The sequence below is a fragment of the Dromiciops gliroides genome, chromosome 1, assembly GCF_019393635.1.
Source record: "Dromiciops gliroides isolate mDroGli1 chromosome 1, mDroGli1.pri, whole genome shotgun sequence".
Lineage (NCBI taxonomy): Eukaryota > Metazoa > Chordata > Mammalia > Microbiotheria > Microbiotheriidae > Dromiciops > Dromiciops gliroides.
Genome location: NC_057861.1, coordinates 605,450,662 through 605,474,744, shown reverse-complemented (window position 1 = coordinate 605,474,744; position 24,083 = coordinate 605,450,662). Strand labels below are relative to the sequence as shown.

The 24,083-nt window shown below is 39.3% G+C and overlaps 1 protein-coding gene across 1 annotated transcript in view; it reads right to left on the bottom strand.

The window, feature by feature from the left end:
- The window catches only part of FRMD3 (FERM domain containing 3), a 350,587-nt gene that overhangs the window by 98,744 nt on the left and 227,760 nt on the right, over positions 1-24,083 (bottom strand). The window contains exon 5 of the mRNA XM_043977037.1: positions 10,375-10,472. Within this exon, the coding sequence (XP_043832972.1) occupies positions 10,375-10,472 (98 nt within the window). The remainder of the gene's footprint in view (positions 1-10,374; positions 10,473-24,083) is intronic.

Genomic DNA, 24,083 nt, shown 5'->3' with positions numbered 1-24,083 from the left:
GACCCTCGTGCCTAGAATGCACTCCCTCCACACTTGCACCTCACAAAATCTCTCCTTTCTAGATACGGCTCAAGCACGGCCTTCTACATGAAGACTTTCTTGATCCTCCAACCCATAGATCCCAACTCCCTTGTATGTAACTATACTATATGTGTATATATAATCTCCTTTTTATACTTTTATACGTACTTATCTCCCCCCAAAAATGTAAGCTCATTAAGAGTGAGGATTATTTTGCTCTTTGTATTTCTATCACTAGTGCCTAGCCCAATGTCTAATACATATTAGGCACATAATATGTTTGTTGAATAACTTATTTAATTCACAGGACAGAATGGAATTTATACCATCCTTTGATGATAAAACTGCCCAAAGATTCAAAGATAAACCTGCCATGAGGACTGCATCCTGCCAACAAGAAAGATCAGAACTTGCCCCATAATTCTTTTTTTTTTTTTTTTAAGTGAGGCAATTGGGGTTAAGTGACTTGCCCGGGGTCACACAGCTAGTAAGTGTGTTTTAAGTGTCTGAGGCCAGATTTGAACTCAGGTACTCCTGACTCCAGGGCCGGTGCTCTATCCACTGCGCCACCTAGCTGCCCCACCCCATAATTCTTAAGTGCCTAAAAAATGCTTGTTGGCTTGACTTGACTTTCCCTCAAAGCCTCTCACTCACCCTGAAGAGATTTTCACGTTTTTTACATGCCAAGAGAAGCTGGGTAGACAACTTGTAGCTCTCCTTCACCTAATATCTTGTGGTGAAAACTGACATCTTGGATAATTATAATGTTTTTTAACAAGCCCTGGCATTTTTCTAAGAAAAGTGAAAATTTGTAGAATGGCAAAGATGAGTATAGGGATTCATGAATTCATTCAACATTTTATAAGTACTTACTGTCCCCTAAAAAAACTGCTGGGGGGCAGCTAGGTGGCGCAGTGGATAGAGCACCGGCCCTGGAGTCAGGAGTACCTGGGTTCAAATCCGGCTTCAGACACTTGACACTTACTAGCTGTGTGACCCTGGGCAAGTCACTTAACCCCAATTGCCTCACTAAAAAAACAAAACAAAACAAAACAACTGTTGGGCACCAGGAGAAGGAAGAGGGATTAGACCTGAGATTTCCTAGGTACAGGATACTTCTGGATGTGCAAACTCCCTCCACCAAAGAAGGTCCTTGTTCCTTGTCTGCAGCTGATTGTCCTAATTAGAATTGCCTAAAACAGTAGTTCTCAAAGTGTCTGCAGATCCCTGGGGATCCATGAGGTCAAAACTATTTTAATAATAATACTAAGATATTATATGCCTATTAACATATTCCATCCTTTTCTAACTACATAATTGTGTGAGGCCAGATTTTCTTCATATATTTCACTCAAAGCTATAAATTACAAAGGATTGAATGCAGAAAGCAGATATGACAATTTAACTGTTTTCTATTAAGCCAGATAGTACAGAGATTTGCAAAAACGTGTAAAACAATGCCATTCTTCTCATTATAATCTCTGGGAAAAGATGGTTCTGTTCATTAAAAAAAACATTATTTATATAATTTATATAATGGATTTGTTATTATTACTTAAATAAATTAATAAATATTTTTGAGATTTAACCATTTTAAAATCTCTAATATGGAACATATTGATAGATAAGCCACATAAACAAAAGCTCTTTGGGTTCCTCGATAATTTTTAAGACTGTAAGGGGTCTCAAAACACCCCAAAATAGAGGGCTGCTGGTCCAAAGCATTGAGTGGCTAAATTACTTGTCCAAGGTCACAGATTTTGTACATGTCAGAAGCAGGATCAAAACCCAGGTCCTCCTAGATTCAAGGCCAACTCTCTAACCATAGTATCAAGCTACCTCTCATTGCTAGGCCCCATCAGAGACAAAAAAACTTGGGTAAGGCACGGGCTCTTCTCTCAGTGGTGCTTCCAGATTAGCACAATTGTAATGTACAATATTACATGGCAATAACATCTAGGATTTGCAAAACACCGTGCTGTATTATGTGTTCAAGGGAAAATGTCATTGATCATGAAGATCAGGAAAAGTTTCATGGAGGAGGGAGTCTCCAAACTGATCTTAAAAAGGTAAATGAGAATTCAATGAGTGAAAAGTGGGGAGAAAGTGGACATTCTAAGTATGGAGAATGAGGTCAGAGGTAGGAGCAGACATGGCATATTCAAGGGATAGAGAAATACTCAAGTTGCACTGAGAGATAGTATGTGGAGGAGATAAGCCGAGATGAAGTCGAGTCAAGATCTGGTCCAACTTCCATGCTAATGTGGATTATATCCTCTACACATCAAATGGTCATCTGTCTACTACTGGAACACTTCCAGAGACAGGTAATTCATTATATCAGCAGGTAGTTATCCTCTATCCTGTTAGAAAGATGAGGGATAAATGGTTGGAGAGCGAGCAAGTGAGCATTTAATGAGAGTTTACAATGGGCCACAGACCATACTACATGCTAGGGACAGATACACACATACACACAAATACACACACACACACACACACACACAAAAGATGGTCATATTCTCAAGGACTTTATATTCTAATTTTGTTGTTGCATAGTTGTGCACAATTCTTTGTGATCCCATTTGGGGATTTCTTGGCAAAGATACTGAAGTGGTTTGCCATTTTCTTCTCCAGCTCATTTTACATATGTGGAAACTGAGGCAAATGAGGATAAGTGATTTTCCCAGGGTCACACAGCCAGTAAGTGTCTCAGGCTGGATTTGAACTTATGAAGATGAGTCTTCCTGATTCCAAGCTCAGCGCTGAACCACCTAGTTGCCCCAAAATAATAGGTAGGACAATCAAAAAGTTAAATTATCTTTCTCAGAAGGTATTGAGTTCCCTCTCCCTGGAAGTCTTTAAACAAAAGCTGGATGACCACTAGTAGAGGGCATTGTTGCTCCTGCATAGGTTGGACTAGACATCCTCTGAGGCCTTTTCCAATTCTAAGATACTGTGAGATGTCCCTTTCCTAGATATGGATGTCAGTCCTCTTTGAGGAGGAAGGAATATGATTCCTATGTTAGCATAATACTAACACTGCTCTGCTCACTGTGAACAGAAACTCAACACGTTTGCATAAGTCTCTCCCTTCCTTTTGGAGGGGGTGGGGAGGGTAAGAAGAAAATTATTTTTAGAAACAAAAAAAAGGGAAATGGGCCCACCTAGACTCTGTTTGGGGAGTTTTAGTTGGGGACTTTTTGTTTGTTTTTTCCTTTGCAATGCCAGCTTTAATCATGACAAGAAGTTATTCATTTACTCAAGTAGTTAATTTTACTGGGGGGGGGCGGGAGAAGGGAGGGGAGAAGAGGAGAGGGGAGGAAGAGGAAGAGGAAGGAGGAAGAGGAAGAAGGAGAAGGAAGAGGAAGAAGGAAGAAGGAAGAGGAAGAAGGAAGAGGAAGGAGGAAGAAGGAAGAGGAAGGAGGAAGAGGAAGAGAAGAGGGAGAGGAAGAGGAGAGGAAGAGGAGAGGAGCAAACAAAATGAGATTTTCTCATGCATTTACAGCATTCAGACTGCCTTCTGGATAGTGTACTATGCTAACAAGAAAGATTATTATTTGAATTTCCAAATGATCCCAAAAGCTAATGGAGAATTAACTAAACAAAATGCAATTTTATTAAAACAACTGTTTGTCTCCTTAGGATCACATATCTAGAGTTAGAAGGGAGCTCAGAGGCCATCTTGTCCAACCCCCTCATTTTACAGATGAGGAAATTGAGATCCATGGAAGGAAAGTGACTTGGCAAAAGTCATCTAGGAAGTAAATTTTAAAGGTAAAATTGGAAGCTAGGTCCTTTGACACACAAGAACTAGTGCTCTGTCTACTATGCCACATGGCCTCCTTGACCTGAGAGAAAGGGGACAACAGAATCATAGAATTTTAAAATGGAAAGAAACCTTAGCAATTACTAAATCCCTTCTTAAGCTAATAGAAGGGTTAATGTTCAGTAAAGTAAGGAACAAGAAAAAAAGGAGGATATTATCTCTTCTGGATGCACGAACCCTTACAAATGTAAAAATGAAGAGAGTTTCCATTGAAAAGGCCTACTTTTAGCCTATCCTTGGTAAACTGGTAACAATTCACAATAAATCAATACATTGTGAAATCTTCATCAGTTAGTTTGGAATATGGATTCTCAATTGCTCGTTTGTATCTTCCATAATACAATAAAACCTTGACTAGAATTATTAATATAAGGAAATAGAGGGGTTTCTTTATTCATTTTTACTAGTTCTCCAATTTGGCATGATACAGCACGGTATCCCAAAAATCTCAGTGTGGTTTTAAGCTATTACTGTTTTGATACTTTGTCAATAGTCAATAAACATTTGTATTCCCAGGCTGGTAAAACAAATATGAAAAAGTCTCTGCTGCCTTTAAGGAGCATACATTCTAATGGGAGAAGACAACACACAAATATCACTGGCTATTGACAAAGATTTTTGTCTAGATCTCGACACACATCATGGATGCAAAAGGAAAGAGCAACTGTCTCCATTATTAATGCAATTCATTGTTCTCACAACAGGACAGGGCCAACTTCTTTTTCCGTTCTGATATGTCTTTGATAAAATATCCTTGACCCCCATTAGTTCATTGATAATAAGTGGCATTCCATCACCAATACTGAGCTTCCCTCAGATTTAGCTGAAACATTCAGAGACTGACATCTGCCTATGGTTCTCAAAATAATATGCAATAGAGTGGGCAGTCTGAGTTGGTCTAACAGTATATGGATCTTAGGGGGCAGCTAGGTGGTACAGTGGATAGAGAACAGGACCTGGATTCAGAAGGACCTGAGTTCAAATCTGGCCTCAGACACTTGATACTTACTAGCTGTGTGACCCTGGGCAAGTCACTTAACCCCCATTGTCCCACCCTCCCCCCAAAAAAATCAGTATATGGATCTTGACTGTCACTACACATCGAATATTTTCCTTTATATTACCAATGCTTGCCAAAATGGCCTGCATTCCTTCATAAGTGTTTGTTGAATCAAACTGCACAATGAACTGGGCCAAGAATTGAAAAAGATGAGGCTCATACAATAAGTTCCTTCTAGGACCTTAGAAACTATTCAGTCCAACCTTTCATTTAACAGATGAGGAAACTGGGGCACAGAGAGATTAAGTGACTTGAATAGAGTCACACAGCAAGTAAGTGTCTGAAGCAGGATAGGAACCCAGGTCTGTACGATTCCAAGTCAAGTGCTCTAACCACTACTCTACACTGACCTGGATGGCCTTGGAAAAACTGCTTGTTGTATTTAATGATCCCAAACTTTTCCCTGAAACAAAGACCCATATTTTAAACTTATAAACATTTTTAAACAATGTTCTCCCTGTAACACAATATATCTGCAAAGCATGGCATATCTCAGTCTCTGGAGAATTCAAGTAGCTTTAACGAAGCATCTTCAATGAAGCATCTCATGGGTTGTACCATCTCCTTCAGATTGGTGTTGTCAAGCGCTTCAATTCATGGGCTAAGAGAAGCAGACCTCATTTCTCACAATGAAAATACATCCCCATCACTTTAATACTGTACTATCTTAATCAGTGTGGAAACTTCAGCCAAAATCTGATACTTACTCTTTGGTTGCTGCCAGGAGAGAGGAAAAGAGGAGGAAAACAAGCCTCAGGATTCCTTTCTGAGCTATACAGCACGTGAGAATCAGGCCAAAGATACTCTTTTACACGGCTGAGATTTCCCCTTGAAGAATGGGATAAGTGACTGTGGTAGTGATACCCTTGAAAAGAATATCTAAGCTATTCTCTTAGTAGGAGAATGACTATCGCATATTCCTTAGAGGATCCAATACAAGTATAAGGCACTACATGCAGACTGGGTCTTGGCTGACACCAAATGAGCTGACCCATGGGATATTCAGTCTCGTTCCTATTTTAGAGCTAGCTCCTAGGTGTGTATACACACACACACACACACACACACACACACTCCTCAGCTTATAAACATATCATTAAGATTCATGTTCCATGAGATTGGATCACCTGTGTCCTCCCAGACTGACCCTGCAGCTGTTTTTTCAATTGGACTCCAGAGGAAAAAAGATGTCTAAGTTGGTTCCTACAAGAAATATCACCATAGCAATAGATCACTGCTACCCCTGGAGACTGCCTTCCCTCAAACCTCCTCCTATGTTACAAAATAAAAACAAAAACAAAAACAAACTCAAACAAAAAACATTCAGAGGGAAAACACTGGGGTGAATGTGATGTCATTTTCTTCTCTCTGCGATCCTAAAAAGAAAACTCAATGAACTAAGCATGACTATTTTTGATCATGAAGAAATGCTTCATTAAGGTCTTATCTCCTTATAAAAGCCCTCTTCCCCCATCCTTTGACATATCTTAGTGCCTAGCTTCTTAAATTGGGTCACAAAACCATATGGGGTCATGTAAGTAAATATGGGGGCTATGAAAAACTTGGCAATAGTAAAAGGCTATGTGTACCTATTTTATATATCTATATAACTAGGACTGATTAAAAATTTCTTGGGTGAAAAGGGGTTGAAAATGAAAAAAATTTTTAAAACCTTGCCTTAATGAACTCCTCTGAGAAAGCCACAGGATGGCAATCCATCTATTCAACTCAAAACACATTGAAAAAGTAAGTGCACATTTTCAGGTGAAGAAATTAAAGCCAAGTATAGTCATATAAAAAATGTTCTTAATCACTATTGATTAGAGAAATACAAATTAGAACAACTCTGAGGTACCACCTCATACCTATCAGATTGGCTAATATGACAGAAAAGGAAAACGATAAATGTTGAAGAAGATATGGGGAAATTGGAACACTAATGCATTGTTGATGGAGTTGTGAACTGATCCAAAAATTCTGAAGAACAATTTAGAACTATGCCCAAAGGGCTATAAAATTGCATATTCTTTGAATCAGCAATACCACTACTAGGTCTGTATCCAAATGAGATCACAAAAAAAAAGGAAAAGTCCCCATATGTACAAAAATATTTACAGCTATTCTTTTGTGATGGAAAAGAATTAGAAATTGAGAGCATGCCCATCCATTGGGGAGTGACTAAATAAGTTGTGGTATCTAAATGTAATGGAATACTATCATGTTATAAGAAATTATGAGCAGGCAGATTTCAGAAAAACCTGGACTCACATGAATTGATGCTGAGTGAAATGAGAACCAAGAGAACATGTACACAGTAACAGCAACATTTTGTGATAATCAACTATGAAAGACTTAGCTCTTCTCACCAAGACAATGCCAAAGGACTCATGATGGAAAATGCTCTCCACATCCAGAAAAAGAACTATAGAGTCTAAATGAAGGTTGAGGCATACTCTTTTCACTTTTTTTGTTTTGTTTTTTTGTTTCTTCTTTCTCATGTTTTTTTCCCTTTTGTTCTGATTTATCTTTTAGAGCCTGACTAATGTGGAAATATGTTTAACATGATTGTACTGTATAACCCATATCAGATTGCTTGTTGTCTTGGAAAGAGGGAAGGAAAGGGAGAGAGGGAGGAAAATTTGGAACTCAAAATCTTTTTTTTTTTAAATTTTTTTTTTGAGGCAATTGGGGTTAAGTGACTTGCCCAGGGACACACAGCTAGTAAGCGTCAAGTGTCTGAGGCTGGATTTGAACTCAGGTACTCCTGACTCCAGGGCCGGTGCTCTATCCACTGTGCCACCTAGCTGCTCCTGGAACTCAAAATCTTACAAAAATGAATTGTTGAAAACTATCTTTACATGTAATTAGGAAAAAATAAAATACTACTAAGTGATAACATGTAAGAAAAAAAACAATTAAGTACTCACCAAATATTTCACTGACTTTGATATCAAAGGGCTACAATTTCTGTCACACTGCTATGGAGTTCTTGAAATAACAGAGCAATTTGACCAGAGTAGGTGGCTACTTATTCACCTTACCCAAAGATAGTGTACTTCTCTGCCTCATAGATAGAACTCACTTTATTTTGACTGGACTCATTTTTTCATGAATAGCACTGGTCTAGTAGGGAGGTTTCATGATCCAGGTTGGTATTCAATATTCATGCCTCAGTGTCATATTCAGGAATTTGGTCCCAGCTGGGACCTAGAAAGTCTTAAAGTGACAATAAAAACACAAGGGGGCAGATAGGTGGCGCAGTGGATAGAGCACTGGCCCTGGATTTAGGAGTACCTGAGTTCAAATCCGGCCTTAGACACTTAACCCCAATTTCCTCACAAAAAAAAAAAAAAAAAAACCAAGGTAAAGAGGATACACCCTTCTTCCTCCTTCCACCAATTTAAATGGTAGGCAGAATTGCCTATCAGGACTAAATCAGCTAGCAACCATTTTGATTGGTTGTCATAAAATGCTAACTGCACTGAACCAGGAAAAATCTGGCTGAACACCCCATTTTTCAGTGTTGATAGCACCAGGTTGCCAATCACAAAGACCTAGAATCACTGGAAGATATAGAATAGGTCCCCTCCACTAATTCAACATAAGAAGGTTCCAGGCAGAAGTCTGAAGTTGCAAAGAATATGCTACTTCTACATAATAGGTGCAAAACACTAGCAGACACTACTATCCTTAGAATACTGCTCAGTGTCTTCCATGTCCTCTTAGAAGTAATTAGGTGTGGAAAAATTGGGACACTACTTCACTGTTGGTGGAATTGTGAACTGATCAACCATTCTGAGGAGCAATATGGAATTATGCCCAAAGAGTTATTAAACTGACCACACCCTTTGACCCAGCAATACCACTATTAGGTCTATTTCCAAAGATGATTAGGGGAAAAGGAAAAGAACATGTATGTTCTAAAATATTTATAGCAGCATTCTTTATGGTGGCAAAGAACTGACAATTGCCGGGATGCCCATCAACTAGGGAATGGCTGAACAAGCTGTGGTATATGATTGTGATGGAATACTACTGTGCTATAAGAAATAATGAGGTCAGTGATCTTAGAAAAACATAGAAAGACTTACACAAAATAATGAAGAGTGAAATAAGCAGAACCAAAAGAACACTGTATACAGTAATAGCAATATTATTTTAAGAATGGCTTTGAGCAAATAAGTCATTTTGACTATTATAAATACCCAAATTAACTATAAAGGACACATGAAGAAAGATGCTATCTGCATACAGAGAAAGAACTGATAAATAGAAGTATGTACAGAATAATTTTACATATACATACCTATTTGTGTCTAATGGTAGCCATCTCTTTCTTTTTTAAATTAATAAAGTATTTTTTCCCGTTACATGTAAAGATACTTCTCAACTTTTGCTTATACAAGCTTTCCAATTTCAGATTTTTCTCCCTCCCTCCCCCCCTCCCCTAGACAGCAGGCAATCTGATATGGGAGATATATATATATGTATATAGACATATATACATATATATCTATATATACATACACATAATAACATTAAACATATTTCTGCATTAGTTATGTTATAAGAGAAAAATCAGAGCAATGACGGAAAACCTCAAAATAGAAAAACATCAGCACGAAAAACAAAAGAAATAGTATGGTTCATTCAGCATATTTACTCCACAGTTCTTTTTTTTTTTTTTCCTGGATTTAGAGATCCTCTTCTATCATGAGTTCCCTGGAACTCTTCTGTACCATTGCATTGGTGAGAAGAATATAGTTAATGGTAGCCATCTCTAAGGTGAGGGTGGGGGGAGGAAAAAAAAAAAACAAAAGGGGTAAAGGAAATTTACATGATAACTTTGCTGTTTATTTAAAAGGAACAGGGGCCGCTAGGTAGCACAGTGGATAAAGCACAGGCCCTGGATTCAGGAGGACCTGAGTTCAAATCCAGCCTCAGACACTTGACACTTACTAGCTGTGTGAGCCTAGGCAAGTCACTTAACCCCCATTGCCCCACAAAACAAACAAAAAAAGTTTTTTAATAAAGGGAACAGCATGCTGGACATAGTGAATCTGTGATTTCACATACAATCATCTTTTTATTGCACTGTGCTACAGAAATTCTTGCTTTATTCCATAAACTAAGTAAATAAATAAGTTTCAATTTAAAAGAAGAAGAAGAAGTAACTGGAGAAGACCACTCTGTTGGAAGCTCCCCCTGTCCTCAAAGGGAACAAAGCCTTCAGGTTTTCCCAGTATAGTTATGGATCTGACCTGCTATTAAAGTCATTGATTCTGTTCCAGTTCCGAGTCCTCATGCATAACTAAAGAGGGATATGGGGACAACTGAATGAATCCTGGAAAAATCCCTCCAGCCCTTTTGCTCTTCTCTTAATTAGCAACAAATATGGTGGGAAGGGAGGGCCAGGCAAGGGAGCGTGAGTTCCTTTTTACCATACTCTGGGTCATACACTTACCTTGAACAATACAGGCCCCCAGGTAGGCAGCATCCGTAAAGGAGCACAGCAGACGACCATGGAAAATGTCTCTTTTAATTTGCAAATATAAAAGGTACCTGCAATACAAAAGGGGGAAAATTGCATGTTTTTCATGTACTTGTGATACTAGGGTTGTACCAATTTTCTGAACAGTCAATTTAAGGCACATCAAGCCCTAATCACAAGAATTAACTAGTTGGGATGGAGGTGCTTTGGGGTTGGGAAAAGCTTAACAATTTGCGGTGAATCAGATCAGTGGAGCTCCCAAAGCTCATAATAAGTATTCTGCTTTTTCGAAGTCTCCTAAGAACACTGAACAAAAGATGATGGTGTCCAGCCAGCCAAGAGTTAATTAGGAAAACTCCCAAAAGGCCCGACAGCACCAGTCATTCAGCTGAACTTATATACAACAAATGGATGAGGCACCCTCAGAACTGTCTGCAAGACCAGATAAAATTAGGGCCCACTTACACTTTAGTCCTTCAAATAGAAAAAAGGCCTGGGAAAAAAGTACTCTCTGAGAACAAGCACGCATCTTATTCACCTTAGCGAATGCCATCCCCTGTCCTTGCCATAGTAAAAGCTCTTTTAATCATACAACCCTGTTAAAACAGCTACCATTAACGATATTTGTTAAGGCCACTAACACAACCATTTAATGAATGGTCCCTTTGTGACTGAAAGAGTTAATCAGCTTGCTAACATATCCAAACAATATAACCAGAGCATGACCATATAACAGGAAAATCAGGCTTAACACCCCATTTTTCAAGATTTGAGCCTCTGGGGTCATCTATTTCAACACCAAAAATCTCCAGTGCTTACAGCAGTCACTTCGAAGGAATCCCATTTCAACTTGAGCCTCTGGAGAGCGCATCTCAGTTCCTGAGGTATGGTATAAGTCTTTGCATCCACACAAAACAACATGGCACCTCAAAGCAGCAGACTTAGCTTCGAATTTGTAGCAACCTTTACTAAATGTAACATGGTCGAACAGGAACAAACCCATTATTGTGTGACTACAGGATTCTTAAAACTAATGAAGTAGCTAAGAGGAGATTGCATAGACTCATAAGCCAGAATAACCCAAAACACAATACTGGCGTCACTGTGACGCCCCAACCTCACCGAAAGGATTGCAGGAATGATAATCTGGTAGGAGTAGCTGAACATTTATCAATCTAGCTCCTAGTCATACTACATTGGAAATAGAAATGCTTTCAGAAGTAGCAAGCAGCAGAGAATTTTCGAAGCAAGCTCTCTCACTGTGGGTCACCCAATTTACTTCCTGTTTTATTAAGAAAGCAAATTAAAAAAAAAAAAGAAAGAAAGAAAGAAAAAGCAAGGGGCAGCTAGGTGGCGCAGTGGATAGAGCACTGGCCCTGGAGTCAGGAGGACCTGAGTTCAAATCCGGTCTCAGACACTTAACACTTACTAGCTGTATGACCCTGGGCAAGTCACTTAACCCCAATTGCCTCACTAAAAAAAAAAAAAGAAAGAAAGAAAGCAAATACTGGGGCAGCTAGGTGGTGCAGTGGATAGAACACCGGCCCGGGAGTCAGGAGGACCTGAGTTCAAATTTGGCCTCAGACACTTGACACTTACTAGCTGTGTGACCCTGGGCAAGTCACTTAACCCCAATTGCCTCACACACAAAAAAAGCGAATACTGCAAGCCAAGAAAAGAAAAGGGGACTTTACTAAATTCCAAGGCATAGCTAAATGAGTAAAAGGACTAAAAGTCAGAAATTTCAGGGTACAAATTGCCCCACAGCATCGCCCTGCTAGATGAATATAACCATAGTTGACCCCTGCTGTACTCAAAAGTAGGTAAGAAGGTCAATGAGAGTCGGCTAGACTTCAATCGCATGTGTCTGAATTATTTATGGGTCCTGGATTTATCCTCATTATCAAGGGGCTGAAAAACACTGTTCCTTCCTAAAACCATTCCTACAATCCCACCTATGAAGTTGGTCTTTGTTACTCAACTTACTTTCTTCCAAAGGTAAAGTGGTCACACCATTTCTCCGCATAAGCAACATGGCCAATTTTTGTATCTAATACTGTTTCTTTTTAGGTTGTTCTCAGTCCTTTCAATTTACAGAGCCTACTGTGGAGTTTTTGTTTACAATTTCATCGTACTTCAAAACAGAAAAGAACAAATATCCCTCTGTTTCTGACTAGACAAAAAGTTTGGTGTCTATAAAATATTCATCTTCTTTCACAAACATAAGGCTCAGTTTTCTCTATATAACATGAGCCCTGTTTCCACTGAACTTTGGGTCCTAACATAACTTGAAACAGAACTGACTTTATATATTAATGAATAGTATTAAAATAGCTGTTCCTTCTCCAGAAGCTGAGGGACTTGGAAAAGCTAACTTGTTTATCCTCAATCCTCCTCTGTAACAAGACTGTATTTGACTTGCCATGAACAAATGTTTATCAGTTTCCTACACATAGGAGGTATGGAATAAGCAGCTATTGAAGAAAAGAAGTCATTATGAATTAAATATTTAAACAATCTATTCTAAATTTCTTCAGAGAAGACGATTCTATAATCCTCACATAGAATACACCATCCCACATTATGACTGGTTGCCCTCAGGATTTCATTTTTAAGTTGTTTGGAATCTGGAAGGCATGTCTCCCATATAAACCAAGGTAGGCCAATACTAATACTTTTCTACAATCTAACCATAATACATAGTAATATTTCAACAGGGAAAAAACAGTAAGAATTCCAACTTGGGATGCCAGGAAAACACCTCCTCATTACCTCTTGAGTGACACAAGGCACTGCCCCCATTAGGCAATGAGAATGGGAAACCCAAGTTCCAGGCCACCAGTGTTATCTCCCAAAGGCAGAGAAGGAGACTTCTGGACAGATGGGGGAGGAGGAGGAAGGGGGAGAGTAGGAGAAAGGGTACTCCAGATGGTTAAAAGGAGAGATACTATGGGGGGGGGGGTCAGGTCCTCCTACCAGTGCAAATTGCCAAACATACCACACAAGTCATAAAATGTAGATCAAAATCACCTAATCCAAGGTCTAAAATGTTCCCATTTTGCAGGTAAGAAAACTGAGCCATAAAAAGGTAAGGTTAAATTGCATGCCCATGTTCACAAGTGGTAGGTAAGGATCTGGGATCTGAACCCAGGACCTCTGCCACCAAATCAACACCTTTACCACTGCTCTGCCTCCCTGAGCTATGAATTCATCCCTCTCCCACTCTTTTCCTTAACTTCTTTGGGCTCCAAGGATTGGTCCATCTTATTTCTAACCAATGCTTCTCTCCGGTGGCCTACAGCAGAACATAATATATTATATCCTCTTCCTGAATCAACCACAAATTTAATTTCAAGAGTTTTTATTTTTTAAAGGTTTTTACTACCTACTAACAAAACAGGGCAGCTAAGTGGCAGAGTGGATAGAGGCACTAGGCCTAGAGTCATGAAGAGCTGAGTTCAAATCCAACCTCAAACACTTATTAGTTCTGGGCAAATCACTTAACCCTGTTTGCCTCAGTTTCCTCATCTGTAAAATGAGCTGGAGAAGGAAATGACAAACCACTCCAGTATCTTTGCCAAGAAAACCCCAAATGGGGTCATAAGAGTCAGACACAACTAAAACAACAGTAACAATGAAACAGCACCCACACACCCAACCCAACTTTTCTCAAGTGAGCACATACATAATAATGGTGGATCTTTGAGGACATGACATACTAAAGTTCAAATTCAGTTACATCTCAAGGAAAAACCCAGCCTGAGTACCTATGATGAGCATTTTGTCAAAGGAGGCTGGGAGATTTAGGGGGAAGGGGAAAAGGCAGAAAGGAATTTGGGGGAGGGGTAAAGGTTATCCTTCCTTTTCCATTTTGAGGAAATGCCAAGGTCAACCATACTCACTCCTTCACTCCTCTCTGGGCTCTGCTCTTGGCCCTCCAGATTTCTCCTCCATGCACCTTTTGCCCTTCATCCCTTTGAAGTCTTCCCCATAAGAATGTAACCTACTTGAGGGCAGGAACTGTCTTTCTTCTTGCTTGTATTTCTATTCCCAGCACTTAGCACAGTGCCTGGCATATGGTAAACAATAAATGCTCATTGACCTGATCTTCCCTTGGCCATCTAGACCTTGCTCTGAAATGAACTGGAAATGGGTTAAAGGAGATAGTAAGGAGAAGGAGTGGAGGGTGAAGAGATAACCACACAGTGAAGTCTACAGAGAGGACGAGGAAGGGAAGGGAAATACTAAGAAGCAGCAGTGGGGAGAGAGAGAAAGTTGGCCCCTGGTGGCAGATTGTCTGTATGGGATATATCTAGCTGAGCTTGAGCATATGAATCCAGAGACTTGCTCTACTTACTCTCTGAGCTAGACAGAAATTAATTGATGAACAGAATACATGTACCGCTTTGAACAGATGTACTTTGTTTTCAGCAAGCTTATTTTAAGAAGATAAATATTTACCAAAAAGAAATTAGAGGATGATTGTTATTTATTTATAAAAAAAAGAATCTTTCTACGTACTTCCTTCTTTTTATTGGCGAGATGGGAGACAACAGGTGTGGAATGTGGTATATGTTGCTTGTTACAAGGGAAGGCTTGCTGGGTAGGGGATGGGAGGGAGGCACATTCAGAATGTAATGGGAAAACAAAAGGCATCAACAAAAAAGAAAAATAATCTTTCCTTTAAAAGATTTTCCAAATAGGTAAAATATTATTGACTTATAAAATTCATTCTGCACCCAACTGTTTTAAATAAAACAGAACAGAAAAGTATGGGCCCAATGGACATTTAGAGGTGATCCATCATTGCCCGGCCATCTGTCTGAGGGCAGATAGAACATCTTTGATCATACCATGTCCATTTGTTGTTCTAATTTAGCACTTCCCTTTGCCTATGAGAACTAAATAAATACTGTATTTGCCAATGATGATGGTGATGCCTATAAATCATATAAGATAAATAGTGGCACTGACTCTTTTAACAGTTGATAAACAAAAGGTATAATGCCAAGATATAAGAATTAAATGCAAGGAATTCTTACCTGTATGAGTTATTACCCATCATTCAGGGAGATATTTATTTCCAAGTTGCATTTTTTTCAAATAAAGTGATATAGAATTGTACTTTTATACCCAATAAGTATTCATCAATGGCTATTCCTCCAGACCACCACTAGAGCTAGGTAGTAGCTAGGTAGCACAGTGGATAGAGTTCTGGACCCAGAGTCAAGAAGGACCTGAATTCAAGTCCCACCTAAGATACCTCCTACCTGTGTGACCCTGGGCAAGTCATCTAACCAGTTTCCTCATCTGTAAAATGGGGATAATAATGGCACCTACTCTGAACAAGTTGTGGTATATAAATGTAATGGAATACTATTGTGCTGTAAGAAATGATGAGCAAGAAGATTCAGAAAAACCTGGAAAGATTTAAGTAGACTGATACTAAGTGAAGTGAGCAGAACCAGGACAATATTGTACACAGTAACAGCAACATTGTATGATCAGCTGTGATAGACTTCGGTCTTCTCAGCAAGACAATTCCATCATGATGGAAAATGCTCTCTACATCCAGAAAAAAAATACCTGTGGAATTTGAATGAAGATTGAACCATACTGTTTCTACTTTTTTTGTCTTTTTTTGTCTTTTTTGAGGTTTTTCCCTTTTGTTCTGATTCTTCTTTCACAACATGATTAATGCAGAAATATGTTTAATGTGGCTATACATATATAGCCTATATCAGATTGCTTTCTGTCTTGGGCGGGGGGGAGGGAAGGAAGGGAGGGAGAAAAATTTGTAACTCAAAATCTAATGAAAAACAAATGTTGAAAACTATCTTTACATGTAACTAGAAAAAAATACTTTTAAGATTAAAAAAAAATTATAGCACCTACTTCCCATGGTTATTGTGAGGATAAAATGAGGTAATATTTATCAGGCTGCTTTGCAAACCTTAAAGTATTATATAAATGCTAGCTATTGTTTTAATTATTTTATTTTGCTGCCAGGAAGAGGAATAGGATGTGTCAAGTCATGCTTTCACAGGATCATCAGTCAATTCTACCACATAAATCTCCCTGTAGTCACAGGGATCATAATAAAACCATAGTTTTAGATATGTAAGGGACACAGATCTCAGAGGCTATCTGTCTAATTCAGCCCTCTCACTTTACAGATAAGGCAAGTGAGATTTGTCCAAAGTCAAAGGCAGTGTCAGAAACAGAACATGAAGCCAGGTTTTCTGATTCCGTAACTACCATTGTCCTCTCAGAATCAAGGTAGATATCCAAGACCTCCAATGTTCCTTTTTAGCATCTAGGTGGCACAGTGGATAAAGTGTCTGTTGTGGAATCAGGAAGATTCATCTTTCTGAGTTCAAATCTAGCCTCAGATACCTACTATCTGTGTGATCCTGGGCAAGTCACTTAACCCTGTCTGCCTCAGTTTCCTCATCTGTAAAATTAACTAGAGAAGGAAATGGCAAGAATTTTTGCCAAGAAACCCTCAAATGGGGTCACAAAGTGTCAGACACAACTGAAAATGACTGAACACCAACAAAAATGTTCCTTTTAGCTGAAAATACCCCTTATGAGCACCTGAAGTCACTGGGTCACACACACCCAAGAATTATCAAACAGGGTGAAGGGCAAATGTTTCCTCAACTCAGCACAGACCCACTTCCATTCCAAAATTTATCCTGTATATATAACTTGTTTGGACAGAGTTGTTCATGTGTTGTGTCCCCCATTAGATGGTAAGTTCCCTGAAGGCAGCTTTTTGTTTTTCTTTGTATCTAGCACTTAGTACAGTGCCTGACACTTAATAGTCCCTTCCTAAAAGCTAACTGACCAAATGACTGACTGCTAACCCTGACTACCTGACCTTCTAGCCTAAGGACCCTTGACTGCCTGACCTTTAAGACTTGTTTCACTCCCCAGATCATTTCCAGTGCTGCCCACTAATCACTTCCTGGTCTCTCAAGCTTCCACCAAGCTAGACTCCCTCTCCAGATATTCACTGCCCTGCCCCAGCATGACTCAAATAACTTAGCATGTGGGGAGAGAACAACCTGGCCACAGAACTTTCATTGGCAGCAGACTCCTTTATATTATCCGAAATCGATCTCCTGTTTCCCAAAATAGATGGTGATGTGATAGCTTTACCCATTGAGCTGACCTTTCTCCAAACAGAGGCTATTTTTCTAACTTAAATGGGTTTTTGTAAAGAGGAAACAGCATATAAAACCCTGCCCCTAATTAGCAAGATTTTGATCTAACTCACAGGGCTATTGTGAGGAACAACCACCACCAACACATATTAAGTGCCTACTGTATACAAAGCATTGTGGTATTTATTTTGCATAGACATATATGTATACATGTTATTTCCCCCCAAGAGAATGTAAGTACCTGGAGATAAGGACTGATTCCATTTGTTTCAGTATTTCTTAGAACCTAGTACAGTGCCCAGCACAGAATAGTTTCTTACTAAAGGTTTATTGATAAAGGCAGAATATGAAGGCAAAGCATGACAAAGTTACCTTCCCCTTAAGGCAGCTAAGTGGCACAGTGGATAGAGTTCTGGGCCCAGAGTTAGGAAGACCTGAGCTCAAATGCAATCTCAGACAAATTGGGAAAGACAACCTCAGACAAATGCAATCTCAGCTCTGTGACTTTGGGCAAGTCACTTAACCTCTGTCTACCTCAGTTTCCTCATCAACAAAATGGGAATTATAACAGTGCCCACCTCCCAGGATTGTTGTGAGGACCAAATGAGTTAATATTGTAAAACACTTAGCACAATGCCTGGCACAAGGTAGCACCATAGAAATGTTAGGTATTATTATTAGTATTAACATTCTGTAGTTTATAATATAATAGAGTATATGACATGTACATGTAACTAATATTCCTTGGAATGAGGGGCTAGCCTGTATGCCATCCTTATTGAATTTGAAAGTGCCATTGCAAATCACTATTTAAAAAAACCCAACAATTTCTTGGAAATATGTGCTAAAACTATGGATAATCACATGAAAAAATTACCCACATATACTTCATTACTGGTTGAGGAGGGTTGCACACTTGACCCTTCCCCCAAGGGAAACAACTAGGGGAATAAGCTTTTCCTACCAAGAAGATAGAGGTTGATGAAGGTCTACTAGAGTTCATGACTACATTATATTAGACTTAAGTCTATGAATCATATATAGGCTAAGTCAAGCCACTGTATCTGCAACCAAGAGTGTCCACACGGGAAATTTCCCATTCCTTATTCTGACTGCTGATGGACCTTTCCTATGCCCTGACCTGTCAGAGCACAAATCTCTCAGAAGTACTCATTTCCTAAGCTTCCTGGGACTAAAATAACATTATAACTCATTCAGGGATATGTGCTTATATTCCTCTTGTTGCTTTATTACTCATTTCTTTTTTCCATTTACTATTTATTTCTTTCCTAGTTAAATGTTTTATTGTTTTGATGCTACTCCTACTCTGGGGCTATTATTATGGTCTGTAGCTGACAACCTAGACCTGAATTAACTTCAGATGTTCTCCAATTTTTGAACTAGTAAGTCAAAAATAGGTAAATTCCTATTAAAAGTCCCCACCACTTGGGGCAGCTAGGTGGTACAGTGGATTAAAGCACAAGCCCTGGATTCAGGAGGACCTGAGTTCAAATCCAACCTCAGACACTTGACACTTACTAGCTGTGTGACCCTGGGCAAATCACTTAACCCTCATTGCCTCCCCCCCAAAAAAAACCCCACAACTCCATCCATAGTTCATATGGTTCAGAGATTCTGGACCTCGTGGACTATACACACAAATAAGAATACTATATGGTGGGATGTGATATCGATACAAATAGCCATAGCATACAATAATACAAGATAAGCAATGAAAATGACAAAATAAAGGACTATGTGAAGAAGATTGTGTGGGAGCCATGGTAGATTAATTCAATATCAAAGCTACATTTCATCTCTAGCTTTGCCACTACGAGTCTGACCATTCTACTATCTCTTCAAGAAATGTCAATGGCTCCCTGGAGCCACTAGAATAAAGTACAAATTCTTCAGCATCACATTTAAAGTCATGTCCAACTCTTGGTGACCCCATTTGGGGTTTTCTTGGCAGAGATACTAGAGTGGTTTGCTGATTTCTTCTCCAGCTCTTTTTGAAGAAGAGGAAATTGAGGCAAAGAGGGTGAAGTCACTTGCCCAGGGTCACATAGCTAGGAAGTGTCCAAGGCCAGATTTGAACTCATGAAAGAATCTTCCTAACTCCAGGCCCAATATTCTATTGACTGTGCCACCTAGCTTCCAAAAGGGATATTTTACAGACAAACAGAACAGGGAAAACAGAGAAAACAGACAGGCCACAGACCAACTTCTCTGGATGAGCTAGTTACTAAAAATGGAATAAATATGAGCCATTTTGTGTAGCTGACCTTAACAAGCTAATGAGAAGTTCAAGTGACTTCCATTTATTCCTTAATTCATTCAGCTGTTTATCAAGCATCCATCATGCGTAAACATCTGTCCTAAATGCCATGAATGCAAAGATCAAAGTGAAAAGAGCCTCTGCCTTCAAGGGCCCTATGTTCCCCTGGGGAATAAGACACGTGAATACAAGATCATTTGAGGATGGAGAGAACATGAACACAGGAAGGAAGGCATGAGGAATGGCTTCATGCTGGAGGTGACACCTCACCTGAAACTAGAAGGAAGCTAATGATTCTTCCAAGAGGGAAAAGTGAAGGGGGAGTATATTCCAGCCTGCGTGAAGGCACGGAGATGAGTGAGGGGATGCTGAATGGAGGCAGTTAAACTGGAACATCGTGTATGTGAGGGGAAAGGAGTCTGGAAAGGAAAGATGGCGCCAGATAGGGGAGAAAGATGGTGAGGCTTAAGGACTAGGTAGAGGAGTGTATATTTTATCCTAGACCAAGGGAACAATATGAAAATAGAAACGTTGCAAATGCTTCTCAGTTGTTTTGAATATTTTTTTTTCTCCAAGCAAAGAAGCAGTTGTGAAGTTCTCAGTATAAATCATTTCATCTAATGAAGAACCTACCCCAATTAGCACAGTGCCTGGCAGGGAATACACACTTAATACGTACTTTACCTAGCCATCTATCTGTGATTTCTGATACCATCTTCCTGATCTCACAACTACCTACTGGCCATCCATGCTGTTCTGACAATAGTGGGCCTAACACAGGGGAGCACTTCAAAGATCATAGGGTCATCTAGCCCAATCCCCTCATTTTACAGATGAGGAAACCGAGGCCTGGCCAGGCAAGTTAATATATTGACCCATTTTAATGCTGAAAAAAACTATTCTGAGCTAACCTTCCCCCAAAATCACTATAACGTATAACTACGAGAACTTAAAAGAAAAAAAATTTTAATAACTATCAGGAAGTTCAAATGAATAAACTAAACACATCTAGATCAATTACTTTGGGAAGTCTTTGATTTATGAACCTCATGCTCTTTTTGGCCTGTTATAGATTGATTGAGAGGTATAATTGTTGTCAAAGTTATATAGATCTGAGAAAATGGTCTTTAGGATGTAATCCCATACAGGGGCGGCTAGGTGGCACAGTGGATAGGGGGGGCACTAGCCCTGAAGTCGGGAGGGCCTGAGTTCAAATCTCACCTCAGACACTTACTAGCTGTGTGACCTTGGGCAAGTTACTTAACCCCAATTGTCTTAAACATCTCCAGTCATCCAGATACATATCTTGCCACTGGACCCAGATGGCTCTGGAGGAGAGAGTGAGGCTGCTGACTTTGCACAGCCCTCCCTCACTTAAATCACTGCAACTTATGACATAACTCCAATGTCGTGAACTTCTTCGAGAATGAAGGACAAACATACAAACAACAATCATATACAGACTGGACCAGCAACCCTAACATCCACACCCCCCAGCCATTCATTCCTTCTTCACTCCCACCTCACTGAGTTCTTCTCTTCCTCCAACATTCAGCTCAAGCATCACCTTTCTGGATCCACCTGCTAATGTACTCCCTCACACACTACCTGGTATTTAACTACTTTGCATTTATTTGCATTATTCTCTTTATTTTTATTCTGTATACACTTCATATGTTCTTTCCTCCTCCCTTAGAATGCAGGCTCTTTGCAAGGAGGGATTGTATTTGCATCTCCAGCATCTAGCACCCTGATGGCAAAGAGTAAACAATTAGTAAATGCTAGTTAGAAAACTGAGCCTTACATACATACATATAAACATAAGTAATAGGATGTGTGTCTATTCTACTAACACACATCTTTCACACACACAACCTGTCTTGGGGAAACTTGTTTTGCTGAAATTATTCTTACTTTTAGATTCCAAAATGTTTCAAAGATCCATACATGATGCTAGGACAGGATGCTACAAATTTTCTTCTTTTTATAATATTTTAATTACCTCATGGGAGATGGGCCACACACACTTTTTTTGTTTCCGTGACTGACAAGTTTAAACAACAAAAACAACAACAAAAAGCCTCTGATTTGGAAACTTCAAAACCCAGAAAATTGCCTGCTTAAGACATACCTGTCAAGTATTTTGAAAGATTACAGAAACATTTTTCCTCACTTCCTTTTAAACTTGAAAGCAAATCCTGGCAAAAGCTTGACTTCATCTTATTCCTGGAGTACTTAGCAAGTAGAACATTGTAGTACATGCAGAACAAACAGTACTTAGAACATTGTTGGCTAGGTAAAACCAATAGAAACTTCAACTTCTTCAAACATATAATTTTATAGAGTAATACCCAGGATGATTGTCTGGGTGGAGTTCTCACATCAATCCATCAGCATAAAATCTAAACGTAGCAATAACAGGGGGCAGCTAGGTGGTGCAGTGGATAAAGCACTGGCCCTGTATTCAGGAGGACCTGAGTTCAAATACGGCCTCAGACACTTGATACTTACTAGCTGTATGGCCCTGGGTAAGTCACTTAACCCCCATTGCCCCGCAAAAAAAAAAAAATAGCAATAACAAAAACAATCAAGAAATTCATTGAGCAACTACAATGAACTTCTTCTACCCACCTGCACAAAGCCTACAGATAATAAAAAAGGAGACCCATTGGAAAAGCCAGCAGCTGTGCTCAGCTAAACAACCCTTTAGCTTCCCAGGATACCAGAGACCAGCCAGAAATGTGTACATCCTGCAAGGCAGTGTAAGACTTAAATATCTAGTGCTCTGAACCTCCAAGATCCAGAGAGTCTAAGCCCAAGAAGTAGACATGAGCACAAGAATCAAGATGACCTAGGTTCAGAATAAGCAGGACAGGGGCAGCTAGGTGGTGCAGTGGATAGAGCACCGGCCCTGGAGTCAGGAGTACCTGAGTTCAAATCCGGCCTCAGACACTTAACACTTACTAGCTGTGTGACCCTGGGCAAGTCACTTAACCCCAATTGCCTCACTAAAAAAAAAAAAAAGAAGAAAAAAAAACAAAGAATAAGCAGGACATCCCAACCCATCTAAAAGCATGGATGAAAGCAGATCCTGGTCCTGGCATGAAGCCCCACTTCAGGAAGTATGGCTGGAAAGATGAAGAAACACTAGAAACAAGCCAAGTAAAGAATTATAACAGGTCCAAAGATAGCTAAGAATCCAACCTAGAAGGAGAAAGTAACTCCAAACAACTCGCAACGGAGACTGAATGGAGGAAAATGGATTTTCTATAAGTACAACATGGGTACCTAGAAGAAATGAAGTGAGATTTTTAAATGAAATAAATGCTATGGGGAATAAAAAGCTTAGAAAAGTGGCAAACTTTACCCACGAAACAGATTCTCTGAAAATCGGAATGTACTAAACAGTTATCAGCTACTTCACAAGATGGCAAGAAATGGTAGAATAAATTAAAAGCCTGTAATAAAAACAAAGGTATCTGATATACAAAGGGGGTATCTTAGTATCCAGGATATAGCCAAGTGATTTATTATTTGCTTTACTCAAGTCATTTATATTATCTAATTAATTGTTAGCTAGAAAAGGTACTCAAATCAACTTCTAACTTTACAGAGCTAATGCACATCAGTACACTTACTTTGATACTCTGAAATACTCTTTATGTCATCAGTGGAGGTACAATTCCTGCATCCACTTAAACAGAACTGACTGCACTAGGTCTTTCAATCACTTGTGCAATGTATTTTTATTGTATGGATCTGTGATTTCATTGGTAGAGGGGAGCTAGTAGTGAGGAAATGAAGATGGGCAACTTACAATCTTAGAGAGATGCCCATACAAGAAGTTAACTGACTTGCCTAAGAAGATATAACCAGTATGTGTCAGAGTAATGTCTTGAACCCAGATCCCGACTGGAGACTAATTCTCCATCCCCCATGCCAATCTTCTGTTCATTTGCATGATTAAACGTTAAAAAGAAACCAAAAACTCTACAAAGAGTAAAAGTGACCTTAATTTGATACTTGGATGCATCTCTTATCAACACCTCTAATAATATAGAATGCAATCTATCCAGATGCCTTCTCATCCCATATGACTCTTGTTCATGTCCTCCTGTGAATTAATCCACTGGACATGATGGGAGAACAGGTGGGTAGAGGAGAGAAGAGGAATTCCCTCACATTCTATTTGCATTTCATGAATCTGCGTGGAGTATACATCTGTCCATTGATCA